At 47.9% G+C, this 20,220-nt stretch overlaps 1 protein-coding gene across 3 annotated transcripts in view; it reads right to left on the reverse strand.

Moving 5' to 3' along the window:
- Positions 1-799: 799 nt before the first annotated feature.
- The window catches only part of LIN7A (lin-7 cell polarity scaffold A), a 144,076-nt gene continuing 124,655 nt past the window's right edge, over positions 800-20,220 (reverse strand). For 2 of the 3 annotated variants that reach the window (XM_075344759.1, XM_075344761.1), the window contains exons 5-6: positions 15,970-16,181; positions 800-1,592 (exon numbers count right to left, since the gene is read on the reverse strand). In XM_075344759.1, coding sequence (XP_075200874.1) covers positions 1,565-1,592; positions 15,970-16,181 — 240 coding nt within the window. In that variant the 3' untranslated portion in view covers positions 800-1,564. Of the gene's footprint in view, positions 1,593-15,965; positions 16,182-20,220 lie in introns of all 3 variants that reach the window. The other variant, XM_075344760.1, reaches the window with a different exon arrangement.

Genomic DNA, 20,220 nt, shown 5'->3' on the forward strand with positions numbered 1-20,220 from the left:
TTTGGGGAATGTGTTCTGCAGCAGGAGTTGGACCTCTCATACAGCTACATGGCAGAGTGAATTCAAATGTGTATCAGAACCTTCTTCAACAACACGTGTTTTCTTACTTGCATTCATCACTCAATCAGCCAGCAATTTCCATGGAGGATAATGCCGCCTGTCACACACCAAAATGGATAAAGCAGTTCCTTGAAACACAAAACATTGAAACACTGAAATGGCCCATAGTCCTGATCTAAACCCAATAGAAAACCTCTGGAAAATCCTTGGTGATAAGGTTATGGCCAAGAAACCCACAACAGTCAAAGAACTGTGGAAGAGACTGGAAGAAGAGTGGACCGATTCATCAAGATTAGCATACTGCAAGCTCACACTAGGCCAGACATGACAGAGCACATGGTGCCAAAATCATTATATAATTTGTAATCTCTTCTAACTGGTTTACGCCTACATGTGCTGTACTAGAAATTCTACTTCAGTCAAGGACTGGATAAACATTTATTTAGAAGGAAACACCGGCACATTTGATAAATTCAATAGGGAGCATGGCTTCGCCCCTTCCCACCCCCGGCTACTCCCCAGCTCCACCAATTTTGGTAGAGCTGATACAAAGTGGTGTGAAAACGCCAAGTCACAATTTTTTTTGCACAACCCCAAGTTGGGTAATTGTTTTATGACTTTTTAAGGCTTTTATGCCACTTTTGTGGTGTAAAAGCATTTATTAATTGTGTATAAAGTGAACCTGTCAGGTGCAATATTAGACCTTATTTAATTAAAAAAAATTATCTATCACAACTAATTTAATTAAAAAATATTTAATTCTGACAATAAATGATTAATATAAACACTAGGCAGACATAAGTGTAACAAAGCATAGAAAACAGTAAATGAAAAAAAAACCAAAACCAATCAAACTTCTACAACACGGACACAAATAATATCTTCCGCATATACAATATGTTCATAAATGCTACATACAATAGTTATATGTAAAATACATGTTTCTTTTCTAAATTTTTGGCAGCTACAGTATCTAACGTTGCTTAAACATACAAAACACAAAAGGAAATGCTGCTCTGCCTAATAACACAAAACCGTATAAATGTGATACCTATCGTAAGGAAAAAATATTGAATTTTATTACAAACAACAAGTCTTAAATTATACAATATACAGTACAGGATATTATTCTTGAGTGTATACAAGTGCTGATTCGTTAGTGCACTAAACTGATGCAGTTTGGTGTCCAGTGTACAATGAGGATTTCTAGACACAATCCCAGGCACTCTGGCCCAACTATACAAGTAAACCCATCAAAACAGACCGAGTCATCCTCCTTACACAATACTACTGTAAATTATATGGTTACAATAAATATTGGAGGGTAAGTCCAAAACAAAGAGGTTCTCCTAACTATCGAACACATCACCTTTATTGTAAAAGCTTTTAGATAGCTTAGTCAAAGGAATATATCGACCCATCGGGATGCTGGACGACGAGAACAAATTCTCTTCTGTTCCTTTGGAAAATGGATTCCTCGTGGAATTGCTTTATTGCCACAGATCTATTTGTGTTTCTTTCTGGAGAAAAACCTGCAGTGAAAGCAAAGAGCAAAACAACTGAGAGCAAATGAATACATTGTCGAGGTCATAGGTTTGTAAGATTTGCTGTGGTGTTACATAATGTAAAGGGTTACGGAGATGTGTTTTATTAATCTAAAAATAAAATACTTCAATACAAAAAAAAGAACCCTGTTTTGAGTATATAGATAATAGATAAATAAATTAAAAGCAAAGACTTTAGAACACTCAATAGAAAATTCCATTGAAAAAGTAGACAGTTTTTTTAGCCCATGTGAACAGGTGCTGTGTTTTGGCTCAAAAGCAAGTTAGGCTTTGTCAAACTAGAAAAATGCTCCCTTGCTCTTGAGCCTAAACTTTGCACCTATTCACATTGGATAAGAAACACAACCATCTTTTTACCTGGAATTTTCTATTGAGTGCTGCCCATTTTATTTTTATTCACTCTCCATCTCTGTCTGTCTCCCGATCTTTCTGTCTCTGTCATCTGTTTGTCTCTCTCTGTCTCTCTCTCACTGTCTCCATGTCTGTCTCTGTCTGTCTCTAAGTCTGTCTATCTCTCTGTCTGCCTGTTTCTTTCTCTCTGTCTCTCTGTATCCCTGTTTCTCTGTCTCTCTGTCTGGCTGTCTGTCTCTGTTTCTCTGTCTCTCTCTCTCTCTCTCCCTATCTGCCTCTCTATCTCTCTGTTTTTTTCTCTGTCTGTCTCTTTCTCGCTATCCATCTCTGGCTCTCTCTTTTTGTCTGCCCATCTGTCTGCCCCTCTGTCTGCCCATCTGTCTGCCTCTCTCTCTCTCTCTGTCTCTCTCTGTCTGACTCTCTCAGTATCCCTGTCTCTCTCTGTCTCTCTCCCTGTGTCTATCTCTGTCTTTCTCTATCCGTCTCCTTGTCTCTCTCTGTTTCACTCTGTATCTCTGTCTCTCTCTATCTCTCTGTTTGTCTCTCTGTTTCTCTCTCTGTCTGTCTGTCTCTGTCTGTCTTTCTGTCTGTCTCTCTCTATCCATTTTTCCACAGAAATCATATTACCTCACACATAAGCTTCTTATACTAAGAGTGTCCTTCATTGCCTATATCAACCAATCAGAGTTGCTATTAATTACCTGTAGTTCCCAGCTCAATTCACTTTAATGGAGGCAGGTTTTTGGTGAATAACTGTAAAGCATGGGGTTAAATTTTCCTTTCAAAACATAGTCTATGACGTTCCCTGAACCAAATGAGGTGTCTGCGCAAAACTTTGTCATTGTAAATACTGTACGATGGTGCGGATTCATTTAGTGGACATACACACATACATACAGGGCCACCATCAGGGCATTACTAGTGTGACTCCTGTATCGGGCCCGGTGAAAAGAGGGGGGCCCGGCTGACAGCCCGGGATCCTCCACTTTCATTCCTCTGCTCACCGGGCCCCATGGGCAAGAGACGGGGACGTTGCACTGGCAGACATATAGCGGTGCAGCACCTTCAGTCACACAAGGGCCCCAAGCGGGAGCGAGCCCCTAGAGCCTGAAAACGTGTTAACCCCTTAGCGACCTATGATGTACTGGGTACTTCATGGCTCCCTGGTACTTAAGGACCCATGACGTACCCAGTACGTCATGGTGAGATCGTGGCCCAGAGCCCCGGTGGATGCGATCACTGCAAATATTTTAGATTCGGAGAGGAGGGGCCCCCTGCCTGACCTCAGGAGGGGTGGGGTCTCCTTCCCGGACCTATGGAGGCTGTGATTGGCTGATGAACGCCGCTCAGCCAATCACAGCCACAGTAATGTTTCAGCCATTGAAAATGGCTGAAACATTGAAAATGGCTAAAACATTGAAATCCAGCCATCATCAGTGCAGATATAGCACTGATCATTGGCTGGAGCTGGGTGACCTCAGTTTCACCTGCCCCCAGCTCTGATTGGAGAGATCGGCCTTATGACCGATCTCTCCAATCACTGTGGATCTGGGGCCGGAGACCGCCCCCTCAGCTTCACTCCATCTGTGGAAGCTGAAGGGAGCGATCGGTAAGCTATAGACACTGTCTCCTTTCAGCCGCCGGCTGCAGAAGTCACTGCCCCCCATCCACCGCCACTGAACCCATCTGCTGCCTCCCCTCCATCTGCCACCGCTCTCCCCCATCAGCCGCTGCCCCCCTCCCTCATCTGCTGCCCCCTCTCCCACCACTCCCCTTCCTTCACCTGCTGTGAGCCCCGCCTGCTGTAAGACCCCCCCGCCTGCTGTGAGACCCCCCCCACCTGCTGTGAGACCCCCCCGCCTGCTGTGAGACCCCCCCGCCTGCTGTGCTGTGACCTCCCCACTATCTATCTATCCCTTTATCTATCTATCTATTCCTCTCTCTATCTCTCTATTCCTCTATCTATCTATGATTCTGTCTATTTATCTCCTATTTGTAGCACCCACGGCGCAGGGATTAAATGTTACTTGTCGCCGGGCCGGTGATGTCGGGTCAGGGATGTCACAGGTGGGGCTGCCCGGCTTCGTGGCCCCAAGGTGTACAATAAAAGGGGATTTGGATGATGGTGGAGGAATGATGAGGATGATAGTCTTGTGACGCCACCTGTGGTATGTGGCCAGGGATTAGCCGCCGCTGCTGTCGCTGTCCTCCGGGGCGGATGGTGTTGCAGCAAGGATGGTTCTGCTCCCCACAGGTGGAGCGAGGCCCCGGGGAGGATGATGAGAAGAGTAGTGGCCGTTGGCACCGAAGCGCGGGTCAACGGCAATCAAAAGGCTGAATCAGCTTCTGTGGTTCCAGCCGTGATAGGCCCCAGCCAATCCCAGATCCGTTGGAGGTTAGAACCGGTACGGTGGTTGATGGTCCCTTCCTTGTTGCACGGGACTCCGGTTTGTGTAGTGTTAGCTCCTGTCCCGTGTGTAGGTGACGAGGGGCCGCTGTGGGGTTTGACTGTAATCACGACTCCGGACCCTATGTGGAATTGTGCTCCGGGATCTCGTGATGGTTAGTGGGACATGCAATCCCCCTGTCCTGCAGATTCTGGTGATACAACGTGAAGTCTGTTCCACCCTAATGCTCTGCACCCTGAACCGCACCGGTCCCGCTCCTGTTCTCTCCTGCTGGAGAACACTCTAACTGTTGTGTAAGCTCCTAACTCCCCCTGGTGGGTGCCTCTCCACCGGTTCCCTGTCACTAGTGGGTGGCCGCCCCCCATGTTTGGTGACTACCTTAAGACCCGACCCTAGCCCGGTCCCCAATGGGGAGGGCAACCTGGTTGTGTGTATGAGTTTGTGTTGTGGAACTGATACCGACCTCCTCTGGATCCAAGATGAGTACTGCACCTTAACCCCTTCACGACCGCGGGCAGTAAAATTACGTCCTATTTTAACGTGACTTAACGACCAGGGACGTAATTTTACTGCCTAAACTTCATTTGATTGCCGTGGCCATAGCAACGGCTTTCAAATGATGTCCCCTGCTGTTTCTTACAGCAGGGGACCTTTGCTTGACCCCAGGGGGGGTGGCATCGCCACCCCCCATAGGCGATCGATGTGATTGGCTGTTCAAATCGGAACCGCCAATCACATTGATCACGCTGTTTTCGGCAAAAAAAAATGCCAAAAATGGTGTGATCCTGTAAAATCCAGCTAGGACCGGGGCTGCAGCAGCTCCGATCATTGGCTGGAAGCAAGCAGACACCGTGGCCCCCCCCTGCAGCACTGATTGGAGCGATCGTGCTATGACGCGCAATCGCTCCAATCAGTGTGCAGTGGGGCGGTCTGATCTGCCGGTGGCCGCCCTCCCCAGGCCTGTGCTGGTCTGGGGACCCTCCACCAACATGTCTGCAGCGTGCAGCACTGGCTGGTACTAGTGGTACCACGCCACCGCTGCTGCTGCCGCTGCTGTCACATCACGGAGCAGGAGCAGGAGCGGTGAGTATTGTGCTCACCTTGCAGCCCCTGCGCGCTTCCATAATGGCCCCTGCTCGTGCCCCCCTGCGATCTTCCCCCCCGACATCCCGATCTGCCCCCCGACATCCCGATCTGCCCCCCGCCATCTCTATTCTGCAGCTCCTCCGGTATCTCCCTCCTCTGCTCTCCTTGCAGCCCCTGCGCGCTCTTGTGATTGCTCCTGCGCGCTCCCGTAATGGCCTCTTCCCGTGCCCCCCTGCGATCTGCCCCCCTGACATCCCGATCTGCCCCCCGACATCCCAATCTGCCCCCCGACATCCCAATCTGCCAGCCTCCCCCGTGATCTCTATTCTGCAGCTCCTCCGGTATCTCCCTCCCCCTCCGCGCTCCCCCTCCCCTTCTGCTCTCCCCCTCCCCCTCTGCTGTCCCCCTCCCCCTCTGCTGTCCCCCCGACGTCCTCTTACCTGTCTTCACCGGCCAATCACATCTGCCTCCATCGCTGGGTCCTTCTTCCTGGGTCTTCTGCTGAGCTGTCCAACTTCCTGCCTGCGGCTCCTGTACAGCTGTCTATCTCGCTTGCCTTCTGTTCCTCCTGCTACTCCTCTGGGTACTGTGAGTATAACTTTTTTTTTTTTTTCTTTATTTCCCTCCATTTTTACACCTCGTGCGTCCCGCCGAGCGCTGATCAGGGATGCAGATAACGTATCTGCATCCGTGGTCAGTTTTCGGCGGGACTTTTTTTTCCCCGTATCCCCGACGCTTTTTGTATCGCATCAGTCCGTGCGTCCCGCCGAGCGCTGATCAGGGATGCACATAACGGATCGGCATCCCTGCTCAATTTTTGGCGTGACTTTTTTTTCCGTATCCCCGATGCTTTTTGTCACGCCAAAAATTGAGCAGGGATGCCGATCCGTTATGTGCATCCCTGATCAGCGCTCGGCAGGACGCACGGACTGATGCGATACAAAAAGCGTCGAGGATACGGAAAAAAAAGTATCGCATCTGTCCGTGCGTCCCGCTGAGCGCGGATCAGCATCCCTGCTCAATTTTTGGCGTGACTTTTGTTTTTTTTCCGTATCCCAGCGCTTTTTGTATCTCATCCGACCGTGCCTCCTGCAGCGGCCGATCAGTGTACTGCGTCTGTGCGTTTGAAAAGTCAAATGGCGTTCCTTGTCTTCTGAGCCCCGCCATGCGCCCAAACAATTGATTTCCACCACATATGAGGTATCTGCGTACTCGGGAAAAATTGCACAATACGTTTTATGGTGCATTTTTTCCTGATACTGTTGTAAAAAGAAAAAAAAAGCTACCTTCTTGCTGCAAAAATTTAAAAAAAAATTAAATAATTTTCACGGTTCAACGTTATCAACTTTCAGTGGAGCCCCTGGGGGTACAAGGGGCTCACTAAACATCTAGATAAATTCCTTGAGGGGTCTAGTTCCAAAATGGGGTAATTTGTGGGGGAGCTCCACTGTTTAGGCACCATAGGGGGGGTCTAAAAACGTGACATGGCGTCCGCTAATGATTCCAACCAATTTTGCTGTCAAATGGTGCCCTTCTCTTCTGAGCCACGCCATGCGCCCAACAATTACTTTCCACCACATGTGAGGTATCTGCGTACTCAGGAGAAATTGCACAATACGTTTTATGGTGCATTTTTTTCCTGATACCCTTGTGAAAAAAAAGCTACCTGGTTCAAGTAACAGTGCTGTGGTAAAACAAAAGAAAATTGTATTCATGGCTCAACATTATCGACTTCTGTGGAGCCACTTGGGGCTCACCAAACATCTAGATAAACTCCTTGAGGGGTCTAGTTTCCAAAATGGGGTCACTTGTGGGGGAGCTCCACTGTTTAGGCACCTCAGGGGGTCTCCAAACGTGACATGGTATCCGCTAATGATTCAAACAAATTTTGCTGTCAAATGGTGCCCCTTCTCTTCTGAGCCCCACCATGCGCCCAAACAATTACTTTCCACCACATATGAGGTATTGTCGTACTCAGGAAAAAATGCACTATAAATTTCATGGTGTATTTTTTCCTGATACCCTTGTGGAAAAAAAAGCTACTTAGTTGAAGCAACAGTTTTGTGGTAAAAAAAAAAAAATCTTTTCACAGCTCAACTTTATAAACCTTTGTGAAGCCCCCAGGTGTTCAAAGTGCTCACCAAACATCTAGAAAAATTATTTGAGGGCTCTAGTTTCCAAAATGGGGTCACTTGTGGGGGAGCTCCATTGTTTAGGCACCTCAGGGGGTCTTCAAACCCGACATGGCGTCCGCTAATGAGTGCAGCTAATTTTGCGTTCAAAAATTCAAATGGTGCTCCTTCCCTTTCGAGCTCTGCCATGTGCCCAAACATTTGATTTCCACCACATATGAGGTATCTGCGTACTCAGGAGAAAATGCACAATAAATTGTAGGGTGCACTTTCTCTTTTCTCCCTTGTAAAAATGAAAATTTTATGGCTAAAGTAACATTTTTGTGTTAAAAAGTAAAATTTTCATTTTTTCCTTCCACATTGCTTTGGTTCCTGTGAAGCACCTAAAGGGTTAATAAACTTCTTGGATGTTGTTTTGAGCAGTGTGAGGGGTGCAGTTTTTAGAATGGGGTCACTTTTGGGTATTTTCTGTCACCTCAGCCTCTCAAAGTCACTTCAAATGTGATGTGGTCCCTAAAAAAATTATTTTGTAAATTTTGTTGGAAAAATTAGAAATTGCTGATGAACTTTGACCCCTTCTAACTTCCAAACGAAAAAAAAATTTCTTTCGAAAATTGCGCTGATGTAAAGTAGACAAGTGGGAAATGTTATTTAGTAACTATTTTGTGTGACATATCTCTCAGATTTATGGGCATAAATTTTCAAAGTTTGAAAATTGCAAAATTTTCAACATTTTCGCACAATTTCCTAAATTTTCACAAATAAACGCAAAAAGTATCGGCCTAAATTTACAACTGACATGAAGTACAATATGTCACGGAAAAACACTCTCAGAATCGCCAGGATCCGTTGAAGCGTCCCAGAGTTATAACCTGTCAAAGTGACACTGGTCAGAATTGCAAAAAATGGCCCGGTCATTAGGGTGTTTTAGTGGCCGGGGGTGAAGGGGTTAAGTGAGGTGCAGTACCCTGTGGTGACTGAAGTCACAGGGGCGCCACATATATAGCTCTATCTATTTAGCCATCTACCTATGATTCTATCTATCTATCTGCTGAAAGAGCCTTAAAGTGAATCTGTCAGCAGGTTTTTGCTCCCCCATCAGAGAGCAGCATAATGTAGAGACAGATACCCTGATTCCAGCGATTGTGTCACTTACTGGGCTGTTTGCTTTCATTGTGATAAAATCAAAGTTTTCTCTGCTGCAGATCTAGCAATTATACAGAGCTCATGAACATGCTGGACTACCTGCAGCATGACAAGTAGTCCATGTAATGATAATCTCCTGCTGGTTAACCAGTGATATTATCAAGACTACATTAAGCAGCCCAATAAGTGACCATCGCTGGAATCAGGATCTCTTCCCCTATGTTATGCTGCGCTCAGATTAGGTGTTAAAAACCTGGTGACAGATTCTCTTTGAAGGGGTTGTTAGGTCTAAATCCACAAGTCAGCATTATCACAATTTGGTTTCAATTAGTTTAAAAACTGTATGTGACACATTCCCTTAAAGAAAAAAAAATAGATTTACCAAAAATAAATATATACCAAAGAAGTTAGATTTAAATAAAAAAAAAAAAGTTAGAATAGAGTAGGGCCCTGCCAAAAGAGTCTACCTTGTCGTGGTGACAGGCTTACAAAAATCTGATGGCCAAAACAAAATCTGATGGCTGTGTGTGTGACACGGTGTTCAATGTGAAAGGTTAATGTGTGATTGGTGAGGTTGTAGTGCAGAAGTGAAGTTTTTCCAAGAGTGGCGGTGGGACTGTGGAAGATTCGCGGGGCGGAGGTGGAGCTGGGATGGAGCCTCAAGGGGGCCCCGAACGTTTGCCAGTATGGGGCCCTTAAATTCCTAGTGGTAGCCCTGCATATATACATACACTCAGCTTTATATATTATTAGACAGGTTGGTGGTTTGGAGACTGTGGACTGGCATCTATGTTTGTGCAGCCCCATTGTTTAGATGGATGGATGGATGGATGGATAGATGGATAAATACAACATCAGAGAGCAGTGCGCATCACTGCTGAAAGGATCGTCAGCTACAGACTGCTAGAGGTAAGGAACAGAATGCTGTTCCTTCTTGATGGCTTCTTATCACCCTGCTTTCCAGTGTTACATAGCCAGGGAGAGCGGTGAATGCATCGCTGATACACAAGTGTCATATCCACAGTATGTGATGCCAGCAGTTGCCAGTGCCTGGGCCCACCAGAGGATCATCTGGTGGGCCGGTTCAACCTTAGATAGATAGATAGATAGATAGATAGATAGATAGATACTGTAGATGTATTAGGCAAAAAAATGAAACTCCTTTTTTTTTTTTTCTTTTTTTAACAATACTCTTTAGTTAAAGTTTCTTCCCCTAAGAAGGTGATTTCCATTTGCCACACAACTGGGCTCCACATTTATATACTTTAATTTGTGGAGTAATTCAGCAACAGCAGTTGAATTAAAATCAATAGACTGCCCATGCTCACATGGACTATAATGTGTCTAGTGAGAGGGACCTTTTTTCCTTTCCATCCCTCTTGAAGGGATTTATCCAGCCCTGGATTTAAAAAAATAAATCTATAATAAAAAAAATAGATTGAATAAGAGGTAAAAAGATCAGTTCGGTACATCCTGCTTGATGTACATCAATAAGTAACTGCTGCAGCAAATCCTGCTCGGTCCCAGGGGCGTAACAACTGCATATGTCGCGACTGCGACCGGGCCCGGGGCCTGGCGCCCGCCATGCGCGGAAGCAGCCTGCTCCGCACAGTGAGAGGAACTGCGTTGTTCCTGCACTTGTTTTAATACAAGTGGCTGGCATCAATGCTTGGCTCCACCACCTTCAACCTCTTCCTGTGACCTCGGGCTCACTGGCCCTGCCCGTGCCCTGTCGCCGGCTTCTAGTGTATGGAGTGTGGTACTGCTGCCATTATGAGCTGCAGAGAACTTAATGGTCATTACAGCCCCTTCCTCTCCCTCTCTCTTGTCACTAGAAGCAGTGGGGACTGAGAGCTGAGGGAGAGGAAGGAGAACATGGCAGCTGTAGCATTCAAATCTGTGACGGGCAGCTCAGCTCCAAGTCCTGCTGTGTGCTGTGTCCTCCATTTCCTGCAGACATGGCTCCATTTCCTGGTCATGGCTGCTGTCCTGGGATGGGGCAGGGATGTGAAGGCCCCGCTGCTTCTGGAGACTGACTTCAGCATAGGTAAGTACATGTAATAGTGTGCATGCAGAATACAGTGTATATCAGTGTGTATGGGGATAGTATATTGCAGTGGGTGAGCAGACCCCCTGCAAAAGGGAACATAGTTAACCCGGAAATGTTATTAATAAAAATGTTTTATTTGTATGTGCATGTGTATTGTGTTAGGGTACCCCTAGTGGCCGGGTGGGACGGCTGTCACCACAGTGGGGAGGAGGAGCCGGCAGAGACAAGGGGAGGAGAGAGCAAGGGTGTGAAAAAAAGATTAGATCAAGGGAGCAGTCGTCTCGGGGACAGGAGCGGAGCAGCAGAGCCGGGGCAGAGTGTGGGAGCTGGAAATCAGGGAAGCCGGTGAGAAAAGGAGCGGGCGGAACCTCATAGTGTGAAGCAGTCCGGTGTGGGTCCGGGCTGTGGGTAGCCAGAAGTGGGAGCCGGGCGAAGTGGAGTAGCCAGGCACATCCCCACTGGAGGGGACGCAAGGACAGGCTTCCCCCAGCTAAGAAAGCGTATCATCACCTTTATTGCTTTGTTTGGGACTTTGTGAAGAATAAAAGAATGTTTGTTCATTGCATTGAACCCTGCCTGAAGAGTGTTTGTGCGCCGGATAACATCTGCATCACCACCACACTCTGCCCCACCAAGTCATCTCCTGTCCCCATAGTGACGGTGGAACCAGGGGTAAGCCTGATAGCAAGGGCCACGACTACAAGGCCAGAGGCACCCCTGGCACCCCGTTACATGTGGCGTAGTCGGCAGGATCCGAGTCCCCTGCCAGGGACCCAGGAGGCTGGAGATCGGGTCGTGCCTGAAGCACAGGATTCGGACCGTGATACAGGATTTCCAGTCCCGTGGTGGGAAGAGAACCTAGTACCCGTAGCGTTGGACCGGGTACAAGATGGCGGCAAGGAGGCCGTTATCTGTGAGGAAGAAAAGGCGCGGAAAATTGGCGCCGAAAGAAGAGCCTGGGGCTGGCCGGTGCCGAAGAGAAAGCATGGAGTACTCCGCCCAAAGAGGGGAGGCGCCAGCTCCAGGGCATGGAAGAAGAAGAAAAAGAAGTACCTCAGCGGAGGAGTCAAGATGATGCGTGAGGCTGGGGGTGGAGTCCGTTTAAGAGCGGGAAACGAAGACCCGCCTCCACTCTTCCCAGTCTCAGCGTCGACACCACCGCCATCTCGGGCAGAGACGCCATCACCCCCAAGAGGAGCTGCAGCAGCTGTGCCGGTGGAGCCGCCTTTCGCCCCTGTGTCTTTCAGGCGAATCCGCCGCCAGCCGGGACAATCTCTGGGGGCCTATATCCAGGCTCAAGCAGAGGAGGAGAACTGGGCACACTGGTGGCCGTCCAGAGGAGGAGAACTGGGCACACTGGTGGCCGTCCAGAGGAGGAGAGCTGCGCACACTGGTGGCCGTCCAGGGAATGGAAGAGGGCCTGGCCCCCAGAGTAAGTCACCACTGCTGATCTGTTGTTTAAGTCCGGCGCCGTTTAGCCGGCAGAAGTTCTTTTAAAGTTTTACGGGCCGTTGCCCCATTCTGTGTGTTTGTACGGGCAGTCGCCCCATCTAAGACCGGGAGCGCTGTTGAGCCTCCGGGCGCAAGTTGAAAGAAGGACCGGGAGCGCTGCAGAAACCGCCGGGCGCGGGACTGGTGCTCTCTGTGTGGGTGCTGCGCCTATTGTGGACGGTATTGCAGACTTTACGTGCTTCTGTGGGTTTTAAGTAAGAGCCGTGCCGGGAGGCTCGGGTTTTAAGAGGGGAGGTATGCAGTGGGTGAGCAGACCCCCTGCAAAAGGGAACATAGTTAACCCGGAAATGTTATTAATAAAAATGTTTTATTTGTATGTGCATGTGTATTGTGTTAGGGTACCCCTAGTGGCCGGGTGGGACGGCTGTCACCACAGTGGGGAGGAGGAGCCGGCAGAGACAAGGGGAGGAGAGAGCAAGGGTGTGAAAAAAAGATTAGATCAAGGGAGCAGTCGTCTCGGGGACAGGAGCGGAGCAGCAGAGCCGGGGCAGAGTGTGGGAGCTGGAAATCAGGGAAGCCGGTGAGAAAAGGAGCGGGCGGAACCTCATAGTGTGAAGCAGTCCGGTGTGGGTCCGGGCTGTGGGTAGCCAGAAGTGGGAGCCGGGCGAAGTGGAGTAGCCAGGCACATCCCCACTGGAGGGGACGCAAGGACAGGCTTCCCCCAGCTAAGAAAGCGTATCATCACCTTTATTGCTTTGTTTGGGACTTTGTGAAGAATAAAAGAATGTTTGTTCATTGCATTGAACCCTGCCTGAAGAGTGTTTGTGCGCCGGATAACATCTGCATCACCACCACACTCTGCCCCACCAAGTCATCTCCTGTCCCCATAGTGACGTTGGAACCAGGGGTAAGCCTGATAGCAAGGGCCACGACTACAAGGCCAGAGGCACCCCTGGCACCCCGTTACAATATAATGTATATTAGTGTGTATGGGGATAGTATATAATGTATATCAGTGTGTATGGGGATAGTATATAATGTATATCAGTGTGTATGGGGATAATATATAGCGTATATCAGTGTGTATGGGGATAATATATAGCGTATATCAGTGTGTATGGGGATAGTATATAGTGTATATCAGTGTGTATGGGGATAGTACAGTGTATATCAGTGCGTATGGGGATAGCATAGTGTATACGAGTGTGTATGGGGATAGTATATAGTGTATATCAATGTGTATGGGGATAGTATATAGTGTATATCAGTGTGTATGGGGATAATATATAGTGTATATCAGTGTGTATGGGGATAGTATATAGTGTATACCAGTGTGTATGGGGATAGTACAGTGTATATCAGTGCGTATGGGGATAGCATAGTGTATACGAGTGTGTATGGGGATAGTATATAGTGTATATCAATGTGTATGGGGATAGTATATAGTGTATATCAGTGTGTATGGGGATAATATATAGTGTATATCAGTGTGTATGGGGATAGTATATAGTGTATACCAGTGTGTATGGGGATAGTACAGTGTATATCAGTGCGTATGGGGATAGCATAGTGTATACGAGTGTGTATGGGGATAGTATATAGTGTATATCAATGTGTATGGGGATAGTATATAGTGTATATCAGTGCGTATGTGGGTAGGATATGGTGTATCGAAGTTGGCATATAATGTATATAATAATTTGTATTGTATATGTGTGTATATGGTATACAGTAAATGTAATATTGTGCACAGTATACTATGACTGTAATGGTGTATGAATGTATATATAGTATACAGTGTGTTTCTCTGTAGGGGTATATGAGTGCATGTGGAAAAACTGTATCAGAAGAGAACACCACGCACTGGGGCAGCAGAGGGAAGGTGAGTATAATTGTTACATTTTTTTTTAAGTGTGCGGTGTGATGGGGATCATATGTACCAGGATGGGGACATATATACAAGGATGGAGGACAAAGATTCAAGCATGGGATGGGAAAGCTGGCTGAACAAGGCTCTTTCCCTCAGCACCCAGCTTTTCCATACTCTGATATCAAAAGAAAGCTGCGTGCTGAGGTAAAGATGTATAGCAGAGCATGGGAAAGCTGCGTGATGAGGGAAAGATGTACAGCAAAGTATGGGAAAGTAGGGTGCCGAGGACAAGATGGCTATCAGAACATAGGAAAGCTGGGTGCTGATAGAAAGAGGGATTTCAGAGCATGGGAAAGCTAGGTGCTGAAAGAGCGCCGAGTATCGGCGTCGTTATCCCTTACCCTGAGTGTCAATGTAATTATCCCATACCTGAAGTATCGGTGTAATTATCCCGTATCTCGTGTGTCGGTGTATGGGGGCCCAGGTCCAAATTTTGCACTCTGGCCCATCGAACTCTATTTACGCCACTCTTGGTCCAATGCACATGTGAAAGCTGCAAACAATCACTCCTGACTGACTGCTTTACCCACTCAGAATTGTCACTTTGGTAGTCAATCACTACAACATTTGCAGGGCTGCCTGGACTGAACATGAATTAGGGAGACTTGGGCATGCCTGGATAATGCAAACATGTCGAAAGGGGTAAACATTTTTTTTTCCCGCTTTGAGGCTATGTGCGCGCACTGAGGATTTGTTTTTCCAGTGGAAAACGCACCTTCTCGCAGAAAAACACACATACCTGCGTAAAAAACGCACCAAAAACGCATGCTGTTTTACCGTGGTTTTGCTGCGGATTTACCACATTTTTGCCTGCGGTTTTGTCCCTGTGGTTTTTTCCCCGTCGTTTGTGTGTCACGGGCAATTAGTTGCCTGTGGCGCACAAAGTCGTAAACCCACGTCACACGTACTTACCTACCGGACGACGTTGCTGTGGGCGGCGAACATCCTCTTCCTGAAGGGGGACGGACGTTCGGCGTCACAGCGACGTCACACTGCGACCGGCCAAAAGAAGCGGAGGGGCGGAGATGAGCGGGACGTAAACATCCCGCCCACCTCCTTCCTTCCGCATTGCCGGCGGGACGCAGGTAAGCTGTGTTCATCGTTCCAGGGGTGTCACACGGAGCGATGTGTGCTGCCACGGGAGCGACGAACAACCGGAGCACAGAAGGAGGAACGACTTTTTGAAAATGAACGACATGTAAACGAGCAACGATAAGGTGAGTATTTTTGCTCATTCACAGTCGTTCCGAGGTGTCACACGGTACGATATGTCTAACGATGCCGGATGTGCGTCACTAACGACGTGACCCCGACGACATATTGCCCGATATATCGTACCGTATGACGCTGGCATAAGGCCCTATCACACACAGAGATAAATCTGCGGCAGATCTGTGGTTGCAGTGAAATTGTGGACAATCAGTGCCAGGTTTGTGGCTGTGTACAAATGGAACAATATGTCCATGATTTCACTGCAACCACAGATTTATCTCTGTGTGTGACGGGGCCGTAATTCTTACTTTTTGGCCTTTTTACCACACCTGCCTAAAGCTTTTGCACAGTACTGAATACCATTACAAATACATGCTATGATTCTGCAGTGGTTACTATGGTACTAATGCATGTCTGGGTGCAGCGAACGCCATGATCACATTTCAGATAGAAATGTTATGTATTATTATGCTATGCAGTAGAGAATCATATAATAATGTAGTAGTTGGGTCTGTAATTGTGAAGGCTAATGTCCTGCTAAGTGTAAGAAGTGAAAGCAATGAAAACTCTCACCTACGACATATGGTTTTGCTGTGCCTGTTGTTGCTGTTGCTGTTGCTGCTGGATTAGTAACTGCTGTTGCTGCCTGCGCCGTGCAGTCCTCAGCTTTTCAAAACGAGCCTCCATTTCATCCAGCACCTTGGGCGTGTATCGCACTACAAGTTTAACAGTATCTTTCGCAGCTTTCAACAGCTCTACTGCTTTTTCATGATGTTCTCCTTCCACACTCTGCATTTACAGAAGTACAAAATGTCATATCATTACCATATAATCTGCTAATAGGAACAAGATAAATACACATCATTAGTAGATTGGCATACCATGAGGCAATCATATCATACATAACAGGGGGGTATCTTACATAATACTGAGCCCCTTGTTGCAGCGTTTAGCCACTCGCTTCACAGTTCGTAATGAAAGTTTACGCAAGAGTAAAGCATAAGGGTTTAACTAATTTAAAGAGAATCTGAAACCAAGTTTTTGCCAACTCAACTGAGAGCAGTATAATGTAGTGATAGAGACACAGATTTCAGTGATGTGACACTTACTGGGCTGCTAGCTGTATTTTCAGTAAAATCATTATTTTATCAACAGGAAATTATCATTAGAGGACCAGTAAACCTGCTGGCATGTAGAACTTATAAACTCTGTATAATTCCGCCTCCAAGCTTTCTGCCTATGCACAGTGCACACAGGAAGCTAACAATCTGTTGTACAGACAGAGTAATACAAAGCTCAACATTCAGAGAACTGGTAGATCTACATCAGATATAACAGTAATTTAACAAAATTACAGCAAGCAGCTAAGTGATACATCACTGGAATCAGGGGATCTGCCCCTACATTATGCTCATCTCAGATGGGGAAGCAATCAACTGGTTACAGATTCCCTTCAATGTTGAAAACAAAATAAAAAAAAATATATTTTTATATATATATATATATATATATATATATATATATAATCTAACATAATTCCATGGTTACAGACTACAATCTGTTACAAATCCATGGCTAAAATGTGATCCAATCCTTTGGTCATGTTACTTCTTAGTTACATGGTTACATAGTTACTTAGGTTGAAAAAAAGACCTAGGTCCATCTAGTTCAACCTTCCTCCACCAGTTGTATATTTGGTCACTTAAGCGGGCTTTACACGCTACGACATCGCTAATGCGAAATCGTTGGGGTCACGGAATTTGTGACGCACATCCGGCCGCATTAGCGATGCCGTTGCGTGTGACACCGATGAGCGATTTTGCATCATCGCAAAAACGTGCAAAATCGCTCATCGGTGACATGGGGGTTCATTCTCAAATATCGTTACTGCAGCAGTAACGAGGTTGTTCCGGTGGCAGCACACATCGCTCCGTGTGACACCGCAGGAACGAGGACGCTCTCCTTACCTGCCTCCCGGCCACAATGCGGAAGGAAGGAGGTGGGCGGGATGTTACATCCTGCTCATCTCCGCCCCTCCGCTTCTATTGGGTGGCGATTCAGTGAAGCTGCTGTGACGTCGCTGTGATGCTGAGCGAACCGCCCCCTTAGAAAAGAAGCGGTTCGCCAGTCACAGCGACGTCGCTAGGCAGGTAAGTAGTGTGACGGGTCTGGGCGATGTTGTGCTGCACGGGCAGCGATTTGCCCGTGTCGCACAACCGATGGGGGCGGGAACGCACGCTAGTGATATCGGTACCGATATCGCAGCGTGTAAAGCGGCCTTTAGTCATTTATAACCAACAATGTTGTGTGTACTGAGGAAATCATCCAGCCCTTTTTTAAAAGCTGTTATAGTATCAGCCATTACTACCTCTTGTGGTAGGGCATTCCACAGTCTGACTGCTCTAACTGTAAAGAACCCTTTCCTATTTAGCAGTTATAGGATTATTCCGTCCTAGGTGTGTGGCGCCCCTGAGGCTTCCGTCGCCACAGGTCATTGCACCCCATCCAGCGGTGTGATGCCCCATTCTGGTAGAGGAAGGGAGTGAACTCCGGTCCCCTGGTAAATCCACACTACACCCATTGCTAGGAACACACTGGGACCAGGGAAAGTGGCAGAAAACCCTCCCATGCTGCATGCTGGGAGGGGCCGTAAGACCCATTCCTGCTCCTATAGGGTAGATCAGAGCAACTGGGGAGGTGGGAGGAGCCACAAGAGTGCAGACACAGAGAGGAAGGTCTAGTGTAGTCAGTTGAAGTCAGAGAACGAGAGAGAGTGGGGAAGGAGGAGGAGGCCTGCTGGAGGCAGGCAAGGAGGAGAAGAGAAAGGAAAGAAAGCTCCAAGTCAGTCAGGAGCTGAAAGGAAAGAAAGAGATGCTTCCTGGTGAAGATCCTGGGACTCAGAGGGTCCAGGTGACACCAAGCAGAGAACAGAAGGGGTCCCAGGGCCACGGGTAGCTGTAGAGCTGCGGTGGCCTGTTCCACAAGAACATCGGTGGAGGGATCAAGCTGCGACAGGGGACGGTCCCTAGAAACCGGAGGAGTGCAAAATCATCTCCAGACAGTAAAAACCGAGGCCCAGGGAATGTTGTAAACTCCCCGGGCCACAGCCCACAGCAGTACCTCTAGAAAAGGGATAATCAGCCGACAGGTGACTCCCCAGCCTGGAGGCTGTTGTTGAGGCCAAGCCAGGTACAACCTACCAAGGCAATGCTAAGGAAGACAGCTGAAGGCAGAGACACTTAAGAGAAGGGTACCGGCTTTTACTCTCAGAATCACCCAGAAACGGCGGAGGTCCCTGACAGTGGTCCCAGCAGTCCAAGGGTCCCTGCAGAACTGTGACAAGAATTGTGAGTAAAGAACTTGAAACTGTACCCTTGAAGTTGCCTCTGTTATTTCATCTGCATAGACACTCACAAGCACCAACTGTGCCCCAGGGCATTGCTCCACCTGTGGGGAGTAGTACCACCATTGCTGCCATATCATCCCCCGGAGGCCTCATACAGCAGCGGCGGCCTATTAGCCGCATACCACAGGTGGGGTCACGAACACAAACTTTAATTCAAGCCACATATTTTACTGACACCCACCAGGGCCACGGAGCCGGGCCCAGCCACCACTGACTACCACCGGACTAGTCCGGCCCGGCACCGGGTGTCCCACAGCCCTGGGGTGGGCGAGTCAGGTGCATTACATTTATCAACATTAAATCTCATTTGCCAAGTATCTGCCCATTCTGACATCTTATCCAGATCTTTTTGTAATATTGCACTATCAAGGTCAGTTTTTAATATCCTACATAGTTTGGTGTCATCAGCAAAGACTGACACTTTACTATCAATCCCATCCACAAGGTCATTAATAAAGAGATTAAAAAGAATCAGTCCTAGCACAGATCCCTGCGGCACCCCACTGCTGACTATAGCCCATTTAGAGAATGTACCATTTATGACTACTCTTTGTTTCCTATCTTTTAGCCAATTCCTTACCCAGTTGCATATAGTTTCCTCTAGTCCTTGCTTCTGGAGCTTTAGGGGTGCTTCACACACAGCGAGCTCGCTGCCGAGATCGCTGCTGAGTCACGCTTTTTGTGACGCAGCAGTGACCTCATTAGCGATCTCGCTGTGTGTGACACTGAGCAGCGATCTGGCCCCTGCCGCGAGATCGCTGCTCGTTACACACAGCCCTGGTTCGTTTTCTTCAAAGCCGCTCTCCTGCTGTGACACACAGATCGCTGTGTGTGACAGCGAGAGAGCGACAAATGAAGCGAGCAGGGAGCAGGAGCCGGCGTCTGACAGCTGAGGTAAGCTGTATCCAAGATAAACATCGGGTAACCAAGGTGGTTACCCGATATTTACCTTAGTTACCAGCCTCTGCAGCTCTCACGCTGCCTGTGCTGCCGGCTCCGGCTCTCTGCACATGTAGCTGCTGTACACATCGGGTTAATTAACACGATGTGTACAGCAGCTAGGAGAGCAAGGAGCCAGTGCTAAGCAGTGTGCGCGGCTCCCTGCTCTCTGCACATGTAGCTGCATTACACATCGGGTTAATTAACCCGATGTGTACTGTAGCTAGGAGAGCAAGGAGCCAGCGCTCAGTGTGCGCGGCTCCCTGCTCCCTGCTCACACTGGTAACTAATGTAAACATCGGGTAACCATACCCGATGTTTACCTTAGTTACCAGTCTCCGCAGCTTCCAGACGGCGGCTCCGTGCAAGCGCAGCGTCGCTTGCACGTCGCTGCTGGCTGGGGGCTGTTCACTGGTCGCTGGTGAGATCTGCCTGTTTGACAGCTCACCAGCGACCATGTAGCGATGCAGCAGCGATCCTGAC

The sequence above is a fragment of the Anomaloglossus baeobatrachus genome, chromosome 4 (genome assembly GCF_048569485.1).
Source record: "Anomaloglossus baeobatrachus isolate aAnoBae1 chromosome 4, aAnoBae1.hap1, whole genome shotgun sequence".
NCBI classification, from domain to species: Eukaryota; Metazoa; Chordata; class Amphibia; order Anura; family Aromobatidae; genus Anomaloglossus; species Anomaloglossus baeobatrachus.